Here is an 18,540-nt window from a genome sequence, read left to right as displayed (position 1 = left end):
CAATGGTACAGCTCCAACAACATCAGTCACAGGAGAAGTAGACTAGTGAAAGAGACCTAGGGGTACTTGTAAGCCCGGACCTACGGCCTAGAAAACAGTGCGTTAATGTTCGAAATAAGGCAAACAGAGTATTGGGTTTTATATCTAGAAGTGTAAGTAATAAGAGTGCAGAGGTCTTATTGCAACTATATCTTGCGTTAGTCAGGCCGCACCTCGATTGCGGTTCAGTTCTGGTGCCTTTATTATAGAATGGATATCAATTCACTAGAGTAGGTGCAGCGAAGAATGACGAAAATGTTTCCGGGACTTAGAAACCTTCCATATCAGGATAGGTTAAAGAAACTAAACTTGCATTCCCTAGAAAGACGAAGAGTGCGGGGAGATATGATAGAAGTATTCAAGTGGGTGAAAGGAATCAATGAAGGTGATATAGATAAAGTTCTTATAATATCCGAGCAGGATAGGACTCGGAACAACGGATTTAAGTTGGATAAGTTTAGGTTTAGGAGGGAGATAGGAAGGAACTGTTTTACAAATAGGGTGGTGGACGAGTGGAACAAGCTTAGCAACTTTGTAGTAAGTGCTGGAACGCTGGAAAGTTTCAAAAGGAGGCTGGATATATTCATGGATGATAGAGAGTGGTAGTAACTCTCGACAGGAGCTGCCATGCACAGGCCAACCGGCCTATTGCAGACTCCTTATTTTCTTATGTTCTTATGTTCTTATGTGACCAAGTCCCAGGTTGCTGATCTGACTTTCTGCCTCATTTACACACAATTTCAGGGTCTCAATTGTTTCTCGTAATATTGACAACACAACATACATATATTGTTTCTCACTTTTGATCTGTTTTAATTTTTGTATTTATGGTTCTTTATTATTATTATTATTATTATTATTATTATTATTATTATTATTATTAGATTATTATTATTATTATTATTATTTTATTATTTTTTATAATTATAACATTTATTTGCTATAAATTATTATTATTATTATTACATTTTCGCCTCCCAGGCCCCGATGTGGGTCAGTGACCTGTGCCCGGGTGGGCTAATCTCTATAAAAAAAAAGAAAAAAAAAACGAATAAGGCTAACAAGGTACAGTACTTGTATTGGCACTAGGCCCGCTGCAGTTTCCCCCATTCTTATGTTCGCATGTTCACCTTCACTTAAGGATTATCTTCAAGGTAGCTTTGTGGTGGTGAAACTTTAGTTGGGTTAAGTAAATCTATAGGTGAGCCTTTTGTGGGGCTAATCTTCAGGTGATCCACTTTTATTTATATGCCTATCTATAAGCCAAGTTTTATTGACTATAAAATAGGGTCACAGATCATACAAGTATAATATTTTTGAGGGAGTGAAATGTCTTTTATTATGGAGGGTCAGTGTTATCTTAAAACATATAAATATTTACCAGTTACCAAATAATTTGTATTTTTTTTTTAATTTTATGATGTATATATGAAAAAATAAATATACTCGTACAATTTCACTTCGTATCACAGATGTATGAATAATAATAATAATAATAATAATAATAATAATAATAATAATAATAATAATAATAATATCTCAGAATCCACACTAAACATAACATATAGATAGTAGCTACAGATAGTCAAGACAGTCATTGAGATAAGGTGTGGAGGTTCCCAGGTAGCAGGTGTACCTTGAGCCCCTCTTGCTTCACCTGGGCCGCGCAAACCTCCCAGTAATGCCTCTGTTGACACGGACGGTCCCGCTCAACACCGACCTGTACTTTAGACGAAGGGACAACCGTATTCAATATTACCAGGCAGTGACACCCAGACTATATGTGCACCTGTACGTGATGGTTAAACTGTCTCCCATAAATGAATTTATATATTTTTAATAACTGTAAGTCAGAGTAAAATCGTTTATGTTACTACAAAGATTAAACAATACTTCCAGGAAAGACTGACAAGTAATGGTGTCCGTAAGTCTTGACTTCTTCTTAAGGAGTAAAATATTGTTCAAAAAAATGATTTTCTAAATGCCTAAAGTCAACAAGTAAAATGTGTTTGCCGTAAAAGAAGAATAAAATGTTAGGCCGGAAACATGTAGAATTGACTTCCATAAATACGTCTTTATTTTCATTGAATGGAATGATGGAAAAAGGCATTTTTTGTAGTCTGGTGATTGAATGGGACCTTAAGTGTGTAATAGAGTACTTACAATGTTTTTTTGTTGTCTGATACAACAGATAGTACTGATCACAAATCCGTTTGATGCTACTCTGTCACCCTTTACGAAAAACAACTCCAAATGACTGTGGCCAAAGCTCAATAGTGGTTATTTCTTGGCTGTAAATTGACAAAGAGGCGTGACCTCGGTGACAAATACTATAGTTTCATGGCCAAGGAATAATTTTGCACATAAAAAAAAACTATTATTCTGAATTGAATTTCAAGTTGATAACCATTGTTAATGATTCTGGGTCATTATTTGAGATTTGAACGAGAAGGCCATACTTCCAGCTTCAATATTTTTTGAGGACAAAAAACTATACAGAGTATGAAAATACTTTTCATTGAAGCTACTGGAAATTGATATGTTAGTAAACCAAATTGTGAGAAATTATCCATGTTCATAATAAGAACAATATCAATCATGATGCTTCACCAGTGTCCTTGGCAGCAACTGTCTTGTTTGGTCTCCGAGACATTCCTCCACACCATGACAGTCACAGAACATAGAACAAGACATATTTGCTGCCATCAAATATCAGCATTAATTCAGAAAGACTAACTGGCCTCCATATCAACGACGGTACCTCGTGTACGATCTTCAGTCATCATACACAGTGCTCGAATGTTCTAGGAGAGTTCTTTCCAGACAACATCTTTGCCACACTACCAAACGCTGCCAGTAGAATGTTCTAAATCCCGGCATGTGCCATCAATTTACTTAATGCTTCAGCGAAATTCATCAGGGAAAGCATTAATGCCATGTGATCAAGGAATGAAGTTGTGGAACCGATCTGTATATACCCATGTCAGTTGTTGGTCATTGGTGAAGATTGTGTAGGCCTGACCAGTCATGTTAATGAGGCACTGTGCTTCCACCACGGCAGTCAGCATTGTGTCAGGTTCTGCAGGCACCATACTGTATGTCTACCAGTGATCGGCATACATTTTTGTTTCACGTGACAACTTGGTATTATTCCTATTGAATTCTAGTGTTCTTGGCTCCAATACTATTGATTTCATGAACAAGAAATCAGTCTCACTGGCCCTAGACACTGAAATGTGTTCCCGTACCAACATCTTGAAGGAAAAACGAGATTTGGTGGTTACGTTAGCTGGCAATAGCATCTGTGTTTCTGTGGACCTCTGTGCTGGCAGCATTGTTACTATCGTGCATCTGATACTACTGTACTTACATGAGCAGAATTGCACATTAACACCATCATCACAGGTGTGTTATCAGACAGGACGATGTTCACACCTGATGTTACATACATATTGAAGATTACATTAATAATAATTGCGTTGACGTTGAAAATATATTATTCAATCTGAAGTTTATGACATAAAACACGCTGAAAAGTTTTCCGTTGAGTGGCTGGACAGAGAGAAGAGTGTTTAGTAGTTGGCCTCTAACCTTTGACTCAGCAATTTGAATTCGCCTTTGCTCCCCGTGTCTCGTGGTTATTAGCAACAATAATTATTATACAAGTGTCACAATCCAATGTTCTGACCTTTAACCTTCCTATAACCTCTGCCTTTGATGTCGACTTTACTTTTATAGCAAGCACTTTGTCGAATGATGACTAATAATTAATCAGAGGATAAGTCATGATAAAATATGTGTAGCGATACTCCCACCTTCAGCCACGACCTTAATGTTTACCGAGTCGGAACTCTCAGCCACTATGTGTGTCTGTACATAACTGTCTCCTAAGTTTGAAGTCAATTCGATTAAAATTGCACATTAATTAACTTTTCGGGACGAACGGACGGAAAGACAGACGGGTAAGCAGACAAAGGTAACACTGTGTGGCCCTCTGTGGGAGTAAGTATGCTTCACTTTGCCTTAGTGTAGCAGTGAGAGTGTTGTTAGGTCTCCATCCTTTACATTAAGCTGAACAGTGAGTGTATCCTCGGGAAATCTACACAACTGAAAGAAATTGTATGTTAATCAATTTGGTCATCATGACTCGTCAGTTACAATGTGACCCAGACAGGAGACGCTATTCACCAAGTTAAGATTGCAGTTGTCAAGCCCGGCAGATTATTTTTAGAAACCTTCTTAATATACTTGTACTTTACCTTCTTCATTCCTTACATATAAAAAGATGCTTATGTGTTTTTCTCTTCTCCTTCACTAATTTAGTCAACCTCTGACACTCTCATTAATTATTCACATTTTTACCCTGTTGAATAAAGGTCCATACACTTGGCTGCTTTGTATGGGTTTCATTTAATGTAAAAAAAATTATTTTTGTGAGCTTATTTTAGAGTATGTCCAGTTAACTCCTAAGGTGATCCCGTTCTTCCACTATACCCCCGTCCAAAGAAATTTGTATAACTGCTTTGTTGATTAAAAAAAATAAAAAAGCTTTGAAAAGATAAAGTGCAATAAAAATGTAGAGATCTTGGAAAAAATAGGCGTTAATGAAGGAGATGTTAGAATTCTAAAAAATATCTTTACTGGCAACAGGAGGCTGCAGTGTAAGTAAATATTGAACCCACTAATTGGTTCACAATTAGACAGGGAGTAAGACAAGAATGTGTTCTGTCTCCAACATTGTATAATATATATTCCGAATTCTTAATGAGAGAAGTTATAAGTGACAATGACGTAATAAAATCTCATGATTAAGTAATATGAAATATATGCTATGTACAGTAGATGATACTGCTTTTATGGATAGTGAAGAGGCGTCACAAAAACTCGTTAGCAGATAAGTGGACAAAAGTGAAAAACATGGGTTAAGAGTTAATGCTGAAAAGATGAAAGTAATGGATGTTTCCAAATGAAAAATAAATCCAAAAGTAAATACGACGGTATGCAACAGGGAACTTAAACAAGGGGGAAATTTTGTGTATTAGGGAAGTAACAGTTGTGATGATAGATGTACGGAGGAAATCAAAACGAGAAGAAGTCAAGCAATAACTGTATTTAATAATCTAAAAGAATATATAAATAAAAAGGGGGTCATTAATATCAATATGAAAGGCTATATAGGGTCAGGACTGCTGTATGGGTCAGAAGCGTGGATACTGTCACCAGGCCCCAGAAAGAGGTTGGAGGCGGCCTTTGCAATGTAATGTGATAGGCGAAGATTACGAATAAGTTACACTGACTAAAAACAAATGAAGAAGTACTAAAGTTAGCAAAAACTTAAAGAGAAATACTTGAAAAAGAAAATGTAGATAATTTGGTCGTATAAATAGGGATGAAGGGATAACATAAATATTAATGGGCCAAGTTGGGGGTAGGAGGGCCAGGGGAAGGCAGAGACTGAGGATGGGTGAATGGAATTAAGAAATGGGTCTTCAGAGAGATACAAAACTTTAGAGGATTGATAAAAACAGTCCAAGAACGTTTAGTGCGGAGGACTGTGGTCGCCAACCCTTAAATATGAGGACGGTACTTTGATTTATCTTTGCTTCTTTTAAATGTAAGTATAGTTAGCTGTGTATCTGTGTATCTGTGTGTGTGTGTGTGTGTGTGTGTGTGTGTGTCATCATGGGGTAACAATGTCAACCTTGGGAAGCTCGTTCTCTAATCAAAATGTCTCTATTCAAGAGTTATTGTATATTATTTTACTACCTAACATTACCACAACAATAACAGACCAACACTATAGCAACACACCAACACCACCATAAAGCTACCACAGTACACCCAACACCACTACCACAACACCACCACCACAACACCCAGGTTCCCCCACAGTAGCGGTATAAGGTGTCTCTACAAGCCTCCTGCAACACTACCACACCACTACATTATTCACACGCATTGAACTAGCATCAATGAAGGCGTCGTGTACCACTGAGGATACTTCGTTTTTAACCCACCAGGGAGGGACCCTTTTTCTACCCACTCTACACGCACTCTTAAAGCAGTCACACACTCTACATACTCTTAACACATTCTATATACTTACGCACTATCAATAACCGTAACACACTCAGTATACTTACGCACTCTACATACCCGTAACACACTTAATATAATTATGCACTCTACATAACCGTAACACACACACACTAAATACTTCGTAACACACTCAACTTTACGTACTCACAATACACTTTACACACTCTTAATACACTCACACACTCTAAATTCACTCACAACAAATTCACACACTCTACATTCACTCACAACACACTCTTAACGCACCCCACAAACATTGCCATTTTCGGACCCTGTTTATCTATACTGAAGCCAACAGTAACCCCCCCCACCCCCCACCCCCCACCCAACCCCGAGCTCCCCAACATGGCAAAAACCAATTTTATCCAACAATGAAACACTGACCTTTGACCCCAGTGACATACATATAGCCATGACAAAGGTGAGGTCCTTGTCTGATATATTATTAATTAATCTAAGGCAGTTAAATGATCACAAACTATACACTACAGTTAACATAAGGTAACAGGACTTCACTCTCACGTACATGAAGTCATACGTGACATCTGATCGTTAAATTCTTGAGGGAAGTGAACTTGTGCTATTGAGTATGTCATTAATGTTCACATGATTCGATATCAAAATTATCTGTTCATCGATATCTGATATTCCGTCATTCCTCAACTCGCCAACTTTAGGACAATAAATTCCGTAATGTTCGGGTGCGTGTGTGTGTGTGTGTGTGTGTGTGTGTGTGTGTGTGTGTGTGTGTGTGTGTGTGTGAGCGCCTTAAGGAACACAACATCTATTTCCTATCTGCTACACCAGTTCCGGCTCCCTAGTACCTGAGGTATGTGTAACTTAAGCTCAACCATATTTTAATATTGTCGGTCAACAAAACACCTTCCTTCTTTCCTAATACGACGACCATCATTTTGGGCTAGTGAGTTCATACCGTGTTAGAGTGGCATCATAATGTTCACCTCTGCTACACGGTGCCAGAGCTTCTATAGATATAACTTCTTTCTTTGTGACCTTTCACGTCTTAATACCAAATTCTTCCTCTGCGTCACAGTTAGCTAAAGTATCTGATTTATTCATCTTACTTTTCTCGTCCTTGTGAAGTGAAGATACTACATCAATACATCATTCACATACTTGATATTTAACGGGACATTCTAAAACTATGCACATATTTTCATTCTGCGCGAGGTCTAGCTTCCTCATCCTTCCTTAACCCGGAGTACAGTGGGCTGGTGGGGCTGGTGTGGGGCCACGTAGACTATTCGTGACCGTGTGGCGATAATGTAAATGCACACGCCAGCTGCTATACACCTATACCTTTACCTTACTAAGTAATCATTTTTAAAAGTTGCAGTAGGGTGTTGATGGGTCGCGCCTCACTCTTCTCTCTATAACCAGTGTCCAACATACAGTACATTCCTAAATATCTTAATCACCGTTAATGTGTTGATGTCATCGTAATTAACTCACAGACATATGGACACATTTAAAGGGGCTAAATGAAGCAAGCAAAAGGGTAGAATTAAACATGACCTTGACCAAAACAAAAGAAAGCTCATAGGTTGATAAATAACTAAACTATAAAGGTCGATAATCTCAAAACATTCGTCAAAATGTAAACACACAGGACAGCCACGAAAAGAAAATCAGCTGAGAGAAATAAGTTGATAGGTGTTTGAAGTGAGTTTGGAAAGTCAAATAATATACTGTACTGAAAAACAACACTGACAGGGTGAGTCATGGTGATTGCATGCAGGCCAAATTGAGATGACCTGAAATTCACCCTCAGTTTATTTCACCATAAGATTAATCACCCTAACGCTAACTATCTCAACATAACCCAACTACAGGTAACCTAACAACCCCCCCCCCCTCCCATCGTAGGTAGCGTTATAGTGTTTTAATCATTAGGTGAAATAAGCTCCCCACACACCCTTGGGAGGACGTGTGCTATAAGACGACGCAGAGGCATGAAGGAGAAAAGACACACGAGTAGGACCTTAGGAGATTATTTCTGCCGGGAACAAGGAACTGTAACTACGACATAAAACATCCAGAAAAAAAACACGAGGAAATACTAGATGAAGAGAGAGAGAGAGAGAGAGAGAGAGAGAGAGAGAGAGAGAGAGAGAGAGTGTGTGTGTGTGTGTGTGTGTGTGTGTGTGTGTGTGTAGTTTACCCCTCTCATTACCTGGGGGAAACCTACAACCTTCAGGTAACTGTCACTTTACATCTTACGATCCTGAATATTTACGAGGATAATTTTCTTTTACTATCCTTATTTTTCCTGACTTTGTTCACCGCCTTGATGAGACTGTCGCACCAGGTAAACTCACTTGTTTGTTGAGTGTCAGGTAACTCAACTCAGCCTCACGCTACAATGAGTTACTAATGCCAGCAAGTGAATAATCAACAGTGACCTCCTTATAATTGGATCATTCTGACCCTAAGAGAACACACACGCAAATAATTATAATGATTACCTAGTTTCATATTTATGTACTTAATACTACACGAATAATTGAGATAATAAGTTGCGAAGGACGATAATGTATGTGTTTTATTTTGTAGTCGTTGTGAGCGTCAGTATGAGGCCCCCAAGATACTCGTATAAACATCTCCGTGTGGGAGTGATGATGTGTTTAAGCTTATACATTGATCCATTAAGATGTGTTAAGGGTAATTGTGTTAACATGTTTTACCTCAATTATAAACTGACAGGAGAGACATGTGTTAGAATGATCACTGCTTGAACAATACATTTTTGTTGGGCCAAAATATGATACTAAAGTGTGTGTGTGTGTGTGTGTGTGTGTGTGTGTGTGAAAGGTCTTAGTCTACATGTATACCTGTAAGACTCATGGCGGCATAGGTACTGGGTATACATGTACTGTACCTATAGACTCATGGCGGCACAGGTACTGGGTATACATGTACTGTACCTGTAAGACTCATGGCGGCACAGGTACTGGGTATACATGTACTGTACCTATAGACTCATGGCGGCACAGGTACTGGGTATACATGTACTGTACCTGTAAGACTCATGGCGGCACAGGTACTGGGTATACATGTACTGTACCTATAAGACTCATGGCGGCACAGGTACTGGGTATACATGTACTGTACCTGTAAGACTCATGGTGGCACAGGCTTCAGCCTCGTCACTAACACACCTCGTTCCCTCTTTAACTTGAAACCTAATTATGGGATCAGCGTAAAATCTGGAGGCCAATTACGGTTGCCTTTGAGACGAAAATAGTATAATGGAAGGTTATTAAGCCCGCCGTAAGTCTGCAGTAGATAGCCTCACCGTTTACAGTGACCATTATTTCTGCAAATTTAAATTTTTCGAGGAACTTATAGGAGTGATGAGACATTAATATCTAAGGTTGACGTTTATTTGGGTTATAAATGGTTACTGATTTTCTTTTTAAATGAACCATTTGTTTGGTGTATGTTTGGCTGAATGTATGTTTGTTTACGTGTAGTTGCTACTGTACCTTGGTGAACAAATCTGTTTTGGTCTCTTTTACGACTAATATTGCTGGCTCTTATGTTATAGTCAGGAAGCTTGATGTTTTGTTCCTCAAAATATGTTGTACAGGTATGACCAAAGCCTATTGATGTCATACAAGACCTTCCAGGTACTGCCGCCTACCTCACTATGTCGATGTTATACCTAGCCAGATCTTTTGCCACAAGGGCGCTTCTTCTTTCGGGATGCTCATTTGTGCCAGTATCCAGAAGGGTCCTGACATTCCATGCAACGACCATAAGAGGTTGTTTAGTTTGTCTTTTCTTTGAGCTGTGATTGTGATTATGTTTTCGACCGCATAAGGATGACCTTATTGGGTGCGGTTGCCCAGTCAGGTGGGTTCTTTAGGCAGCCTATGTTTAGGGCACCTTTTCTAGCCCCCTCCCTATGTGGTGTGAGCAGAGTGGCTCCTGGAAAGGGCTGCTTAGTTGCACAGACAGGACCGGATTGTACTGCTGCCTAGACCCCAGTGCATAAACGACCATCTTATCTGTGCCGCCCATGTGAAGAGTTGTGACTAGACTCCCGGCAGTCATCTCTGCCTGTCCCCATCGCCATTCGTCTGTCACCATAGGACTTTTGGGGGTATAGGGGTTTTGACGATGATAAAAAGTGTGATGAGTTGGATGATGGCTGCACGTGAGTTGATTTCTGTGGTGAGGCAGGAGTGCAGACTGCAACTACACATCTTGGCACTCCATTTTCTTGATCTAGAGGTGCAGGTAGTTGCAACGACTGGGGAGAGGGAGAGCTGCAATGGATTGTCGATAGCCCAGTTTGTTGGGTTTCGCCTTTGTAGCCTGTCCGCCTTGCATTGCCTTCATCCGCTGGTGTAGTCGTTGGGCTTCCACGGTGGTCACCTCTTCCGCCTACTGTATACCGCCATTGGGGTCTTGTTGGAGGTCTGTAAGTATGTCTGCCCGATGAAGGGGCTCTTGTTTAGTTCGGGGTTTACCCGTCACCTTTATACCTACCAAGGTTAATCCCAAGGCAGCGGGATAGTGGTTGGTAGGCGCCAGAACGTGTCCACGTGCCAGTGGGCCTTGCGCGTCCCTCTGGGGCCCACTGCTGCTGAAATCCCCTGCATGTCTAGCCTGGGCCCACGAGGCACCCAGTTACCGTGTGTGCCACGAGGAGGCACAGCAGGAGTCTTGATGGTGACGAGGCTGTGTACTGCAGGAGAAGACTTATGCAAGTTGCTTCCCTGTCCGCCACAGGGCTAGCCAGCGGGGTAGCTGAAAGCGAGAGGAAGCAAGCAGTGCTTGCATTAAAATTAACATAATGCTGCCACATTGGACGCTTTACACCACCCTGTGTGCTCTCTCTCACACACACACACACTGAAGGTTCTTTCTCTCTCTCATATATATATATATATATATATATATATATATATATATATATATATATATATATATATATATATATATATAGAGAGAGAGAGAGAGAGAGAGAGAGAGAGAGAGAGAGAGAGAGAGAGAGAGAGTTTAAATAGTGTGCCTTGACCTCTGTAATTGATATGACATCACCAGAAGTGAGCACAGACTCACAGGCTGGCCTGATGCTCTGTGGAAGAATATCATAACATTTAACCCTTCCGATACGATTTCTGGAATTTTTCCCTTTATTCTGGCCACCGCCAGGGTTAATTAGTGTGTTGCTTGGAGCCCAAGACCTAAATATACCGTATAAACAACTAAGTCCAAATAATAATGACGTAAATAATTACTTAAACAATATCACTGGCAAAAAAAGACATAAACCTACAGAAGAATCAAACAGGGAGACGTTCACCTTTAATATTGTTTTAATGAATTAACCCGAAGAGTCAAGAGAGATATAAGAAAAGGAAAGAGGAACCATGAACTTATTGTAGCGAAGATCAACCCTACAGTACAGGGTTTTTCTTAATATATCAAACTAACTCAAGTGAAAAGACTGAGGCAATACAGTCAAATTCAGGACAACTTACTGTTGACGATGGAGACTGGTGGAGAAGATCTAGATCAAGTAAGAACTTAGTTGGCCTCAGGCGACCTCTTTTACCATACTATTAAAACAGGCAACAGTTACAAATTCAATTCAAAATCACCTTGAAAAACATAAGTTGATTAACGACTCAGCATGGCTTTACCAGAGGGCGTTCTTGACTGACAAATTAATTCTCATAACTTTTAAGCATTTTCGAACCTGTGGACGATAGACACGACTATGGTAAGTGTCCCTCACTAAATATTAATAAGGAGTGTGGAAGCACATGGCACTGGAGGTGAAATTCTAAATTGGATTAAGGCGTGGGTAACGGGCAGGACAGTCAGTATTAATGGTACAAAATCTGACTAGGGATGGTTGTCATGCGATTGGGTGGTTGTCATGCGATTGGGTGGTTGTCATGCGATTGGGTGGTTGTTGTTAAGAGCTAGGATGGTTGTTATGAGCTAGGGTGGTTGTCATGTGCTAGGGTGGTTGTCATGTCCTAGGGTGGTTGTCATGTCCTAGGGTGGTTGTCATGCACTTGGGTGGTTGTCATGTGCTTGGGTGGTTGTCATGTGCTTGGGTGGTTGTCATGTGCTTGGGTGGTTGTCACGCGCTAGGGTGGTTGTCATTGCACTTGGCCTCAGAGAACAATGTTTTAGTCACTTACAGCTTAACGAGTTTGTATAATGTGGATAAACATATAATTTCCCTCAATCAACTGATACATTTAGCAGGAGATATTTACCAGGTGTCTGATTTGTCTTCCTTCACATTTTATTAACATGACTCAGCGGTACTCCCAACACGTGGAGGTCCTCTTAGAACACCGCCGTGACTGAGGCCCAGGATGACCCTACGCGAGATAACACCCTCGTAAGGTCATGCTGATAGGAATAGAGTTGGTATGTCATTTTGAGCAGGTGATGTACGGGGCAACCTGGTTAATTAATAGTCAACATAAGCGAGTACTGCATGTTGATATGTTCCGTGGCTACAGGCAGTCTATCACCACCCATTGTGGGATGGTCAGAGGAGGATGTTAGAGATATAAACGTGCAGTCATGAATTTTGTGTTACCTGGTCTAACTTGTGACGAGTCTCGGCCATTAGTCCTGCCTGTAGAGGGAGTAGATGAAAAGTCAGTCAAGGTTACTGAAGTTCACCTCCAAGTCCTTACCCTTTAAATATAAATCTTTAATGTATTTTTTTTAACATGGCTACAATGAAACATTTCGAAACAGTGAAAAGGGAAGTCTAAGGTTTACATCAACATATTATTATGATGTTACGCCAAAGAACAACACTACTTAATCAACACATCTTTCTGCTCACTCTTTAATGAAAATAATATTATGAAGGTGGTCACTTATCTACTGTGTTCATTAGTCTTGTATCACTTCTCTCCCTCCCTGATAATGCGTCGCCAACAGTAGCACACGACACTGTCAGCCTCAAACAACACCAAACGCATACATGGTGATACTCCGCCTAGAAAAATATACTTCCTCCCTCCTAGGTGGTGGGTGAGTCACGGCCGGGAGGGAGATACCAGTGCGTGCGTATCTCTTCCTGTAGTAACGTGCTTGGCTTTCAGCGCGTGACACACCAACATAATCCTGAACACATAACGACTGGACACGTTCTTTAAGGGATCAGGTCAAGGGTTCAATGTTGGCACGAGACCCTTATGTGTGTTTAATAATAATAATAATAATAATAATAATAATAATAATAATAATAATAATTGACGGTTTATTGGAAAATTCTGCAGCCCGAAGACATGGGGTAGCTGGGTCGTTTAACAAAAGCTTTCATGACTAAAAGGAGAAGGAATATGAAATTAACATACAAATTATTATAGTTTGCAGCTGATGGCCCGGGCTGGTCTCTTGCCATACTGTGTGAGATCACGTAGGCCACGTGGTGCAGTAACTGTGTGTGTGTGTAATAATAATAATGATTCTAATACTAATAATAATTAACGGTTTATTGAAAGAGCATGGCAGCCGGAAGGCTGAAAATATACAGTTGCATAATTGGGGAATGGGTCTCTTGATTTACAAATAATATACAAGTAACATAAGAGATACAAATATAATATATAATAATTAGGTGGGGAGAAGCTCAAACTACAGGGCATTTCAACATAGTGACAGTGCGAAAAGTAAGATTGACCGGGAGTGAATACACTGGTTGATTACAAGTTATTGATAATTTTTACAATGGTTGGGACTGGGCTGTTCTTATAGCGATCAGTTCATGCTCGTATGGGCTGGATGCGGTTGTGGTGTCGAACAGCATATCTCGGACGAGGGATCTCGGGTGGTAGTAGGAGCCGGTGTCGAGGATGGTGCAGAAGCTTCTTACAAAATTTGCAGATGAGGTCGTGGTGATGGTCAGAAAGAGCCGAGAGGGTCAGTGTGTTGAGAGCTTCTTGATATGTGGAGTAGGAAGGGGAGAGAATAATCTTACATGTGTGTGTATGTGTTGGAAGGATGTAACTCCCTTACACACCTGTTTTTATACAATACATATTCAAAGACCAGTTCAGGGAATTATAACATCCACCCCCCCCAACACACACACACACACACACACACACACACACACACACACACACACACACCAAAAATCGTATTGTGATTACTTTAAACATTTACCATTAGCCCCTATAAGATAATTACTCACTGTATTTAGGTCTAATTCCACCCAACACACTTTAATAACATTACATTAAGTGTGATCACGACAGCCGCTATAAATCTTAACGTTTACCTTCAGATTAAAATACAAACAGTGATGATTGACACTGAGAATATTTTAATACGACTCTTACTTGTTCCTTCATGTTCTTTATTATTACTTATACAATACTGCAATATATGCCTTGTCTGTTACTTATTACTTATATAATACTACTATATAAGCCTTACCTGTTACTTATAAAAGACTTCCATTTTCCTAAACGTCAAGAAGAGTCAATAACAATTTGTTGCATGAAAAAGTAAAGTAATGTAAAGCAAGGTAACCACACGTGTTGATGGGGATAGTTCATGAAGGAGTCACTAGATGGCTCTGTGTCTCGACCTCAATAAAATTTACCTCCACATTAAGGTAACTTGGTCATAAAAAAACAAATACTTTAATAATAAGCTTAGACGTTTTTCAGCTTTATGTGGGTAAGATTACAACATATATTCACAGAACGCTATAGGGAGGTGAGGTTAGATTAGGTTTGTTTGGGTCAGGTTAGGTTAGGCCGGGTTAGGTTAAGTTATATTTTAGGTTAGGTTAGGTTAGGTTAGGTTAGGTTAGGTGTGTGTTAAGGTTAGGTTAGGTTAGGGTAGGTGTGTGTTAAGGTTCACACACTCATGTACACAAGCAAAAGCCTGAGGACGACCTTCAACTCTCCTCCGACGGGTACTATAGTTACAGCTCCAAGGGACAGCCACTCGAGGTCAACCAGGGGCCCTGAGACCAACCAAGAGCGAACACGTGTTTAAACTGGCTGACGGTGGACGGAGGGTGAATAATTGATGAGGTGGAGGGGTGCATAATTAATCACCACTACAGGTATTTAATAGTTTTAGCGAGAACAGGTGAGGCGCGTCACCCATAGACCATCAGGGATATAGCTGGCTACAGTACACTGCCCACCACTGACACACCTCTTCTCTTTTGGACGATGCACAGTGTGTGTGTGTGTGTGTGTGTGTGTGTGTGTGTGTGTGTGTGTGTGTGTGTGAGTGTGAGAGGATATAATCTTTTAATACCTCTCTCATACATTTACATAAATTATCGTTATATGATTTAATATTTGCTAACAAATGTAGATATAAACAGCGAGGTGTGTGAGAGGGAGTGATGGTGAGTCTGTGTGTTGTACTGTACGGCTATCAAGGTGTTTCTCTCTCACACACACACACACACACACACACACTCTACTCACCGACACCTCTACACACTTAAACCCATGGACACACTCTACACACTTACACCCCAACACACTTACAATATTACACACTTATACCAATCCACACACTTACAACATTACATACTTACCCCTTCAACATACACCTGTACATACTTACACCTGAGAACATAAGAACATAATAATGGAGGAAACTGCAGCGGGCCTCTGGCCCATACTGGGCAGTCCCGTTTACACCCAACCCCTATCGCTCATATATCCATCCAACCTACAATATGTTTGAAGCTATCCAGCGTGTTCGAGTTAGTGATGATGTTTGGTAACTTGTTCCACTCATCCACGACTCTATTGGCAAACCAGAATTGAACTGCGTAATACAAGTGAGGTCTCACAAGCGCAAGATATAATTTTAGAACAACCTCGCTAGTCTTGTAACTAACACTCCTTTGTATGAACCCAAGTACTTTGTTAGCCAGTACATACTTACACCTGTACATACACACCAATTACTTACACCCTTACACACTTGCAATATTATACACTGACCCATGGCACACTTACATCCCTACACATTTACACCCTTACACACTTCAAAAACCATTCCTTATTACCACCACTTATTGAGATAGTGAAATGTTTAATAAAGATAATAAAAGCCGACGATGGCATGACTATATTGTTTTCCTGGGGTTCGTTGTCTGGGGGTTCGTTGTCTGAGGGTTCGTTGTCTGGGGGTTCGTTGTCTGGGGGTTCGTTGTCTCAGGCTTCCTTCCTGGAATCAAGGCTGGAAAATTATTGATTCTGAGTGAAATAAAACACTCGGTAGAGGTCACGGGGTAAAGTTCATGCGACATATTCTGCCTTTTAGTTAAAGAACGACATTGACCGATCTCCATTTCCGGTTGTAAAGTTGAATTTAAGCTTCCTTTAAGATAATCTGAAACAGAACTTCCGATATAGTCTGTAAAACCAGAGATGAAATATTGGTGTACCATCTGAGAGCGCCAAACAAATATTATTTTATTTTGACAATACACCCGAGGTCATGAACAAAATACATTATGGACTTTCCTAAACATTATTATTGTTTTTTGTGGCATTTTGATGATTCTGACAGTGGTTGGTCAAAACGGTCGACATTATTGAGCTACTGTTGTGTGGGGCACGTAAAAAAAAAGAGCGTTAGACGGGAAGAAAGCCCATGATTGTAAAAGTTATTAAAACTATGATAATTGGTAAAATTGAACAATTATGCTCCAACATGTGTATGGTTTGACCTTTAAGGCAGAAATTTAAGAGTCAATCAAACCCAGACAAACAAAGGCGAATGAAATAATGAAAGTCTCTTGGTGTAATTAAACCAGGGTACAAACTTTTTCTACTTCAATGTTTCTCGGGTGAAAAAAAACAAGAACGGATGTCGGTTTCATTTTGTTGGGAACTACAATAGAAGGATAAACCAATCAACCAGTAAGAGTACACCCCCCCCCCCCTCCGTCTCCTCCGCCTCCGTGGGGGTAGATGTGAATAGTAGCTAAGGAAGTGTGCATCTATTTTGGGTGAGAAATGTCTGAAGAAACATCTCGGAACAGAAATGAGAATGATCTAATAATTTAACCGCATCAGAGGAAGTTTATGGAAGCTTACACAATATGTTCAGTGCTGAGAGAGGTCTAAGTTCCCAGACTGTCACATACTGTAAAGTTCCAGTGTGTCTGTGAAATGTTAGACCCACAAATATCCCCTGTTTCGTCGAGATCTTTCAGAGGTCAAAGTTCCAGGTCAGAGGACATTCGGCTTTAAGCCAAGGTCTTTGAACTGTCAGATCAGAATATATTCCAGGGGATGATGTAACGACTTGAGCCAAATGCATTATGGAGGTCCCCCCTCATCCCCTGTCTTGTGTTGCCCTGTGTTCCCGCATCAGCTCAGACGAGACAACAAGAGAGTGGCTTCCATTCTTCCAGGGATACAAAATCCACACATTCTCAGAACTCTAACCTTCATTAAACACACTTGTGACTTTATGAGGCACAAGTTATCGGTACCCGAGCGGTTATACAACAGTATCCACTGAGACATAGATCTTTGAAAAATCTATACAAACCGTACTTGTACATTAACTATATATATATATATATATATATATATATATATATATATATATATATATATATATATATATATATATATATATATATATATATCAGCTATCTTGCCATGAGAGATAGTGCCGACAATTGAACAATCACTGGGCAGACTCAGAAAGAGGCCTTCTAAATAATCATTGTGGAATTGAATGAAAGCCAGGCACAAATGTCTAGTTACCGTCACCCTCCGTCCCAGTCACGGTAAACAGTGCGTTACATTTGAGAGCCGCTGCGAGACAGTACACCGCCGCCTCCTTGTTTACACAATGTTTCAAGTAAACCGACCGACTCTCAAGATGGTAGATCCACGTTTATGACTTTTTCACTGGAATATTTGATCACATGAAGATTTGGCATTCCGGCTTTTTTCACCTAAAGATTAACCTAGCGTTGCATAACGTAACCTAACCTAACCCTCCAGGTAGCGTTAGGGTGTTTAATCACCAGGTGTAATGACCTGGGATGCCTAATATTCACGTGATCCATAAATAATTACATACAAATCCAAAACTTTCTCCCGGACGTTAATCACATACGAGACTTTATTGATAAAATAAATATTGTAGTGAGGCGAGGTGACGAGCCATCAACGGTGATATGGCAATGGTGAGACTGTCCGGCCAGGCTCACACAGACTAGTTGAGGCAGGTAGAGACATGGATGGTGGAAGCCCCGGAGTGATCACCCCACATTCTGTCCTTGAAAACCATCCATAATCTAGGATGACTGTTCTCAGTTCTGTTTTAATGACATTACGTCGTGTTAATAACATTTACTGGCTCTTAATGAGGACAGAATGTCTT

General features: G+C 40.2%; 1 protein-coding gene across 2 annotated transcripts in view; it reads right to left on the bottom strand.

Annotated features, from left to right (window-relative positions):
* Positions 1–18,540, bottom strand: part of LOC121865167 (galactose-3-O-sulfotransferase 4-like) — an 84,048-nt gene that overhangs the window by 40,392 nt on the left and 25,116 nt on the right. Inside the window, exon 1 of one of the 2 annotated variants that reach the window (XM_042364475.1) lies at positions 12,734–12,768. The exons of the other annotated variant lie outside the window; for it this stretch is intronic. Within the exon in view, the coding sequence (XP_042220409.1) occupies positions 12,734–12,763 (30 nt within the window). The 5' untranslated portion in view covers positions 12,764–12,768. Of the gene's footprint in view, positions 1–12,733; positions 12,769–18,540 lie in introns of those variants that run through there. 2 annotated transcript variants of the gene reach the window in all.

This window comes from Homarus americanus, unplaced genomic scaffold (genome assembly GCF_018991925.1).
Source record: "Homarus americanus isolate GMGI-L3 unplaced genomic scaffold, GMGI_Hamer_2.0 scaffold37678, whole genome shotgun sequence".
NCBI classification, from domain to species: Eukaryota; Metazoa; Arthropoda; class Malacostraca; order Decapoda; family Nephropidae; genus Homarus; species Homarus americanus.
Note: the sequence above shows the minus strand (reverse complement) of the source record. Positions and strands in the feature narration are given on the sequence as shown.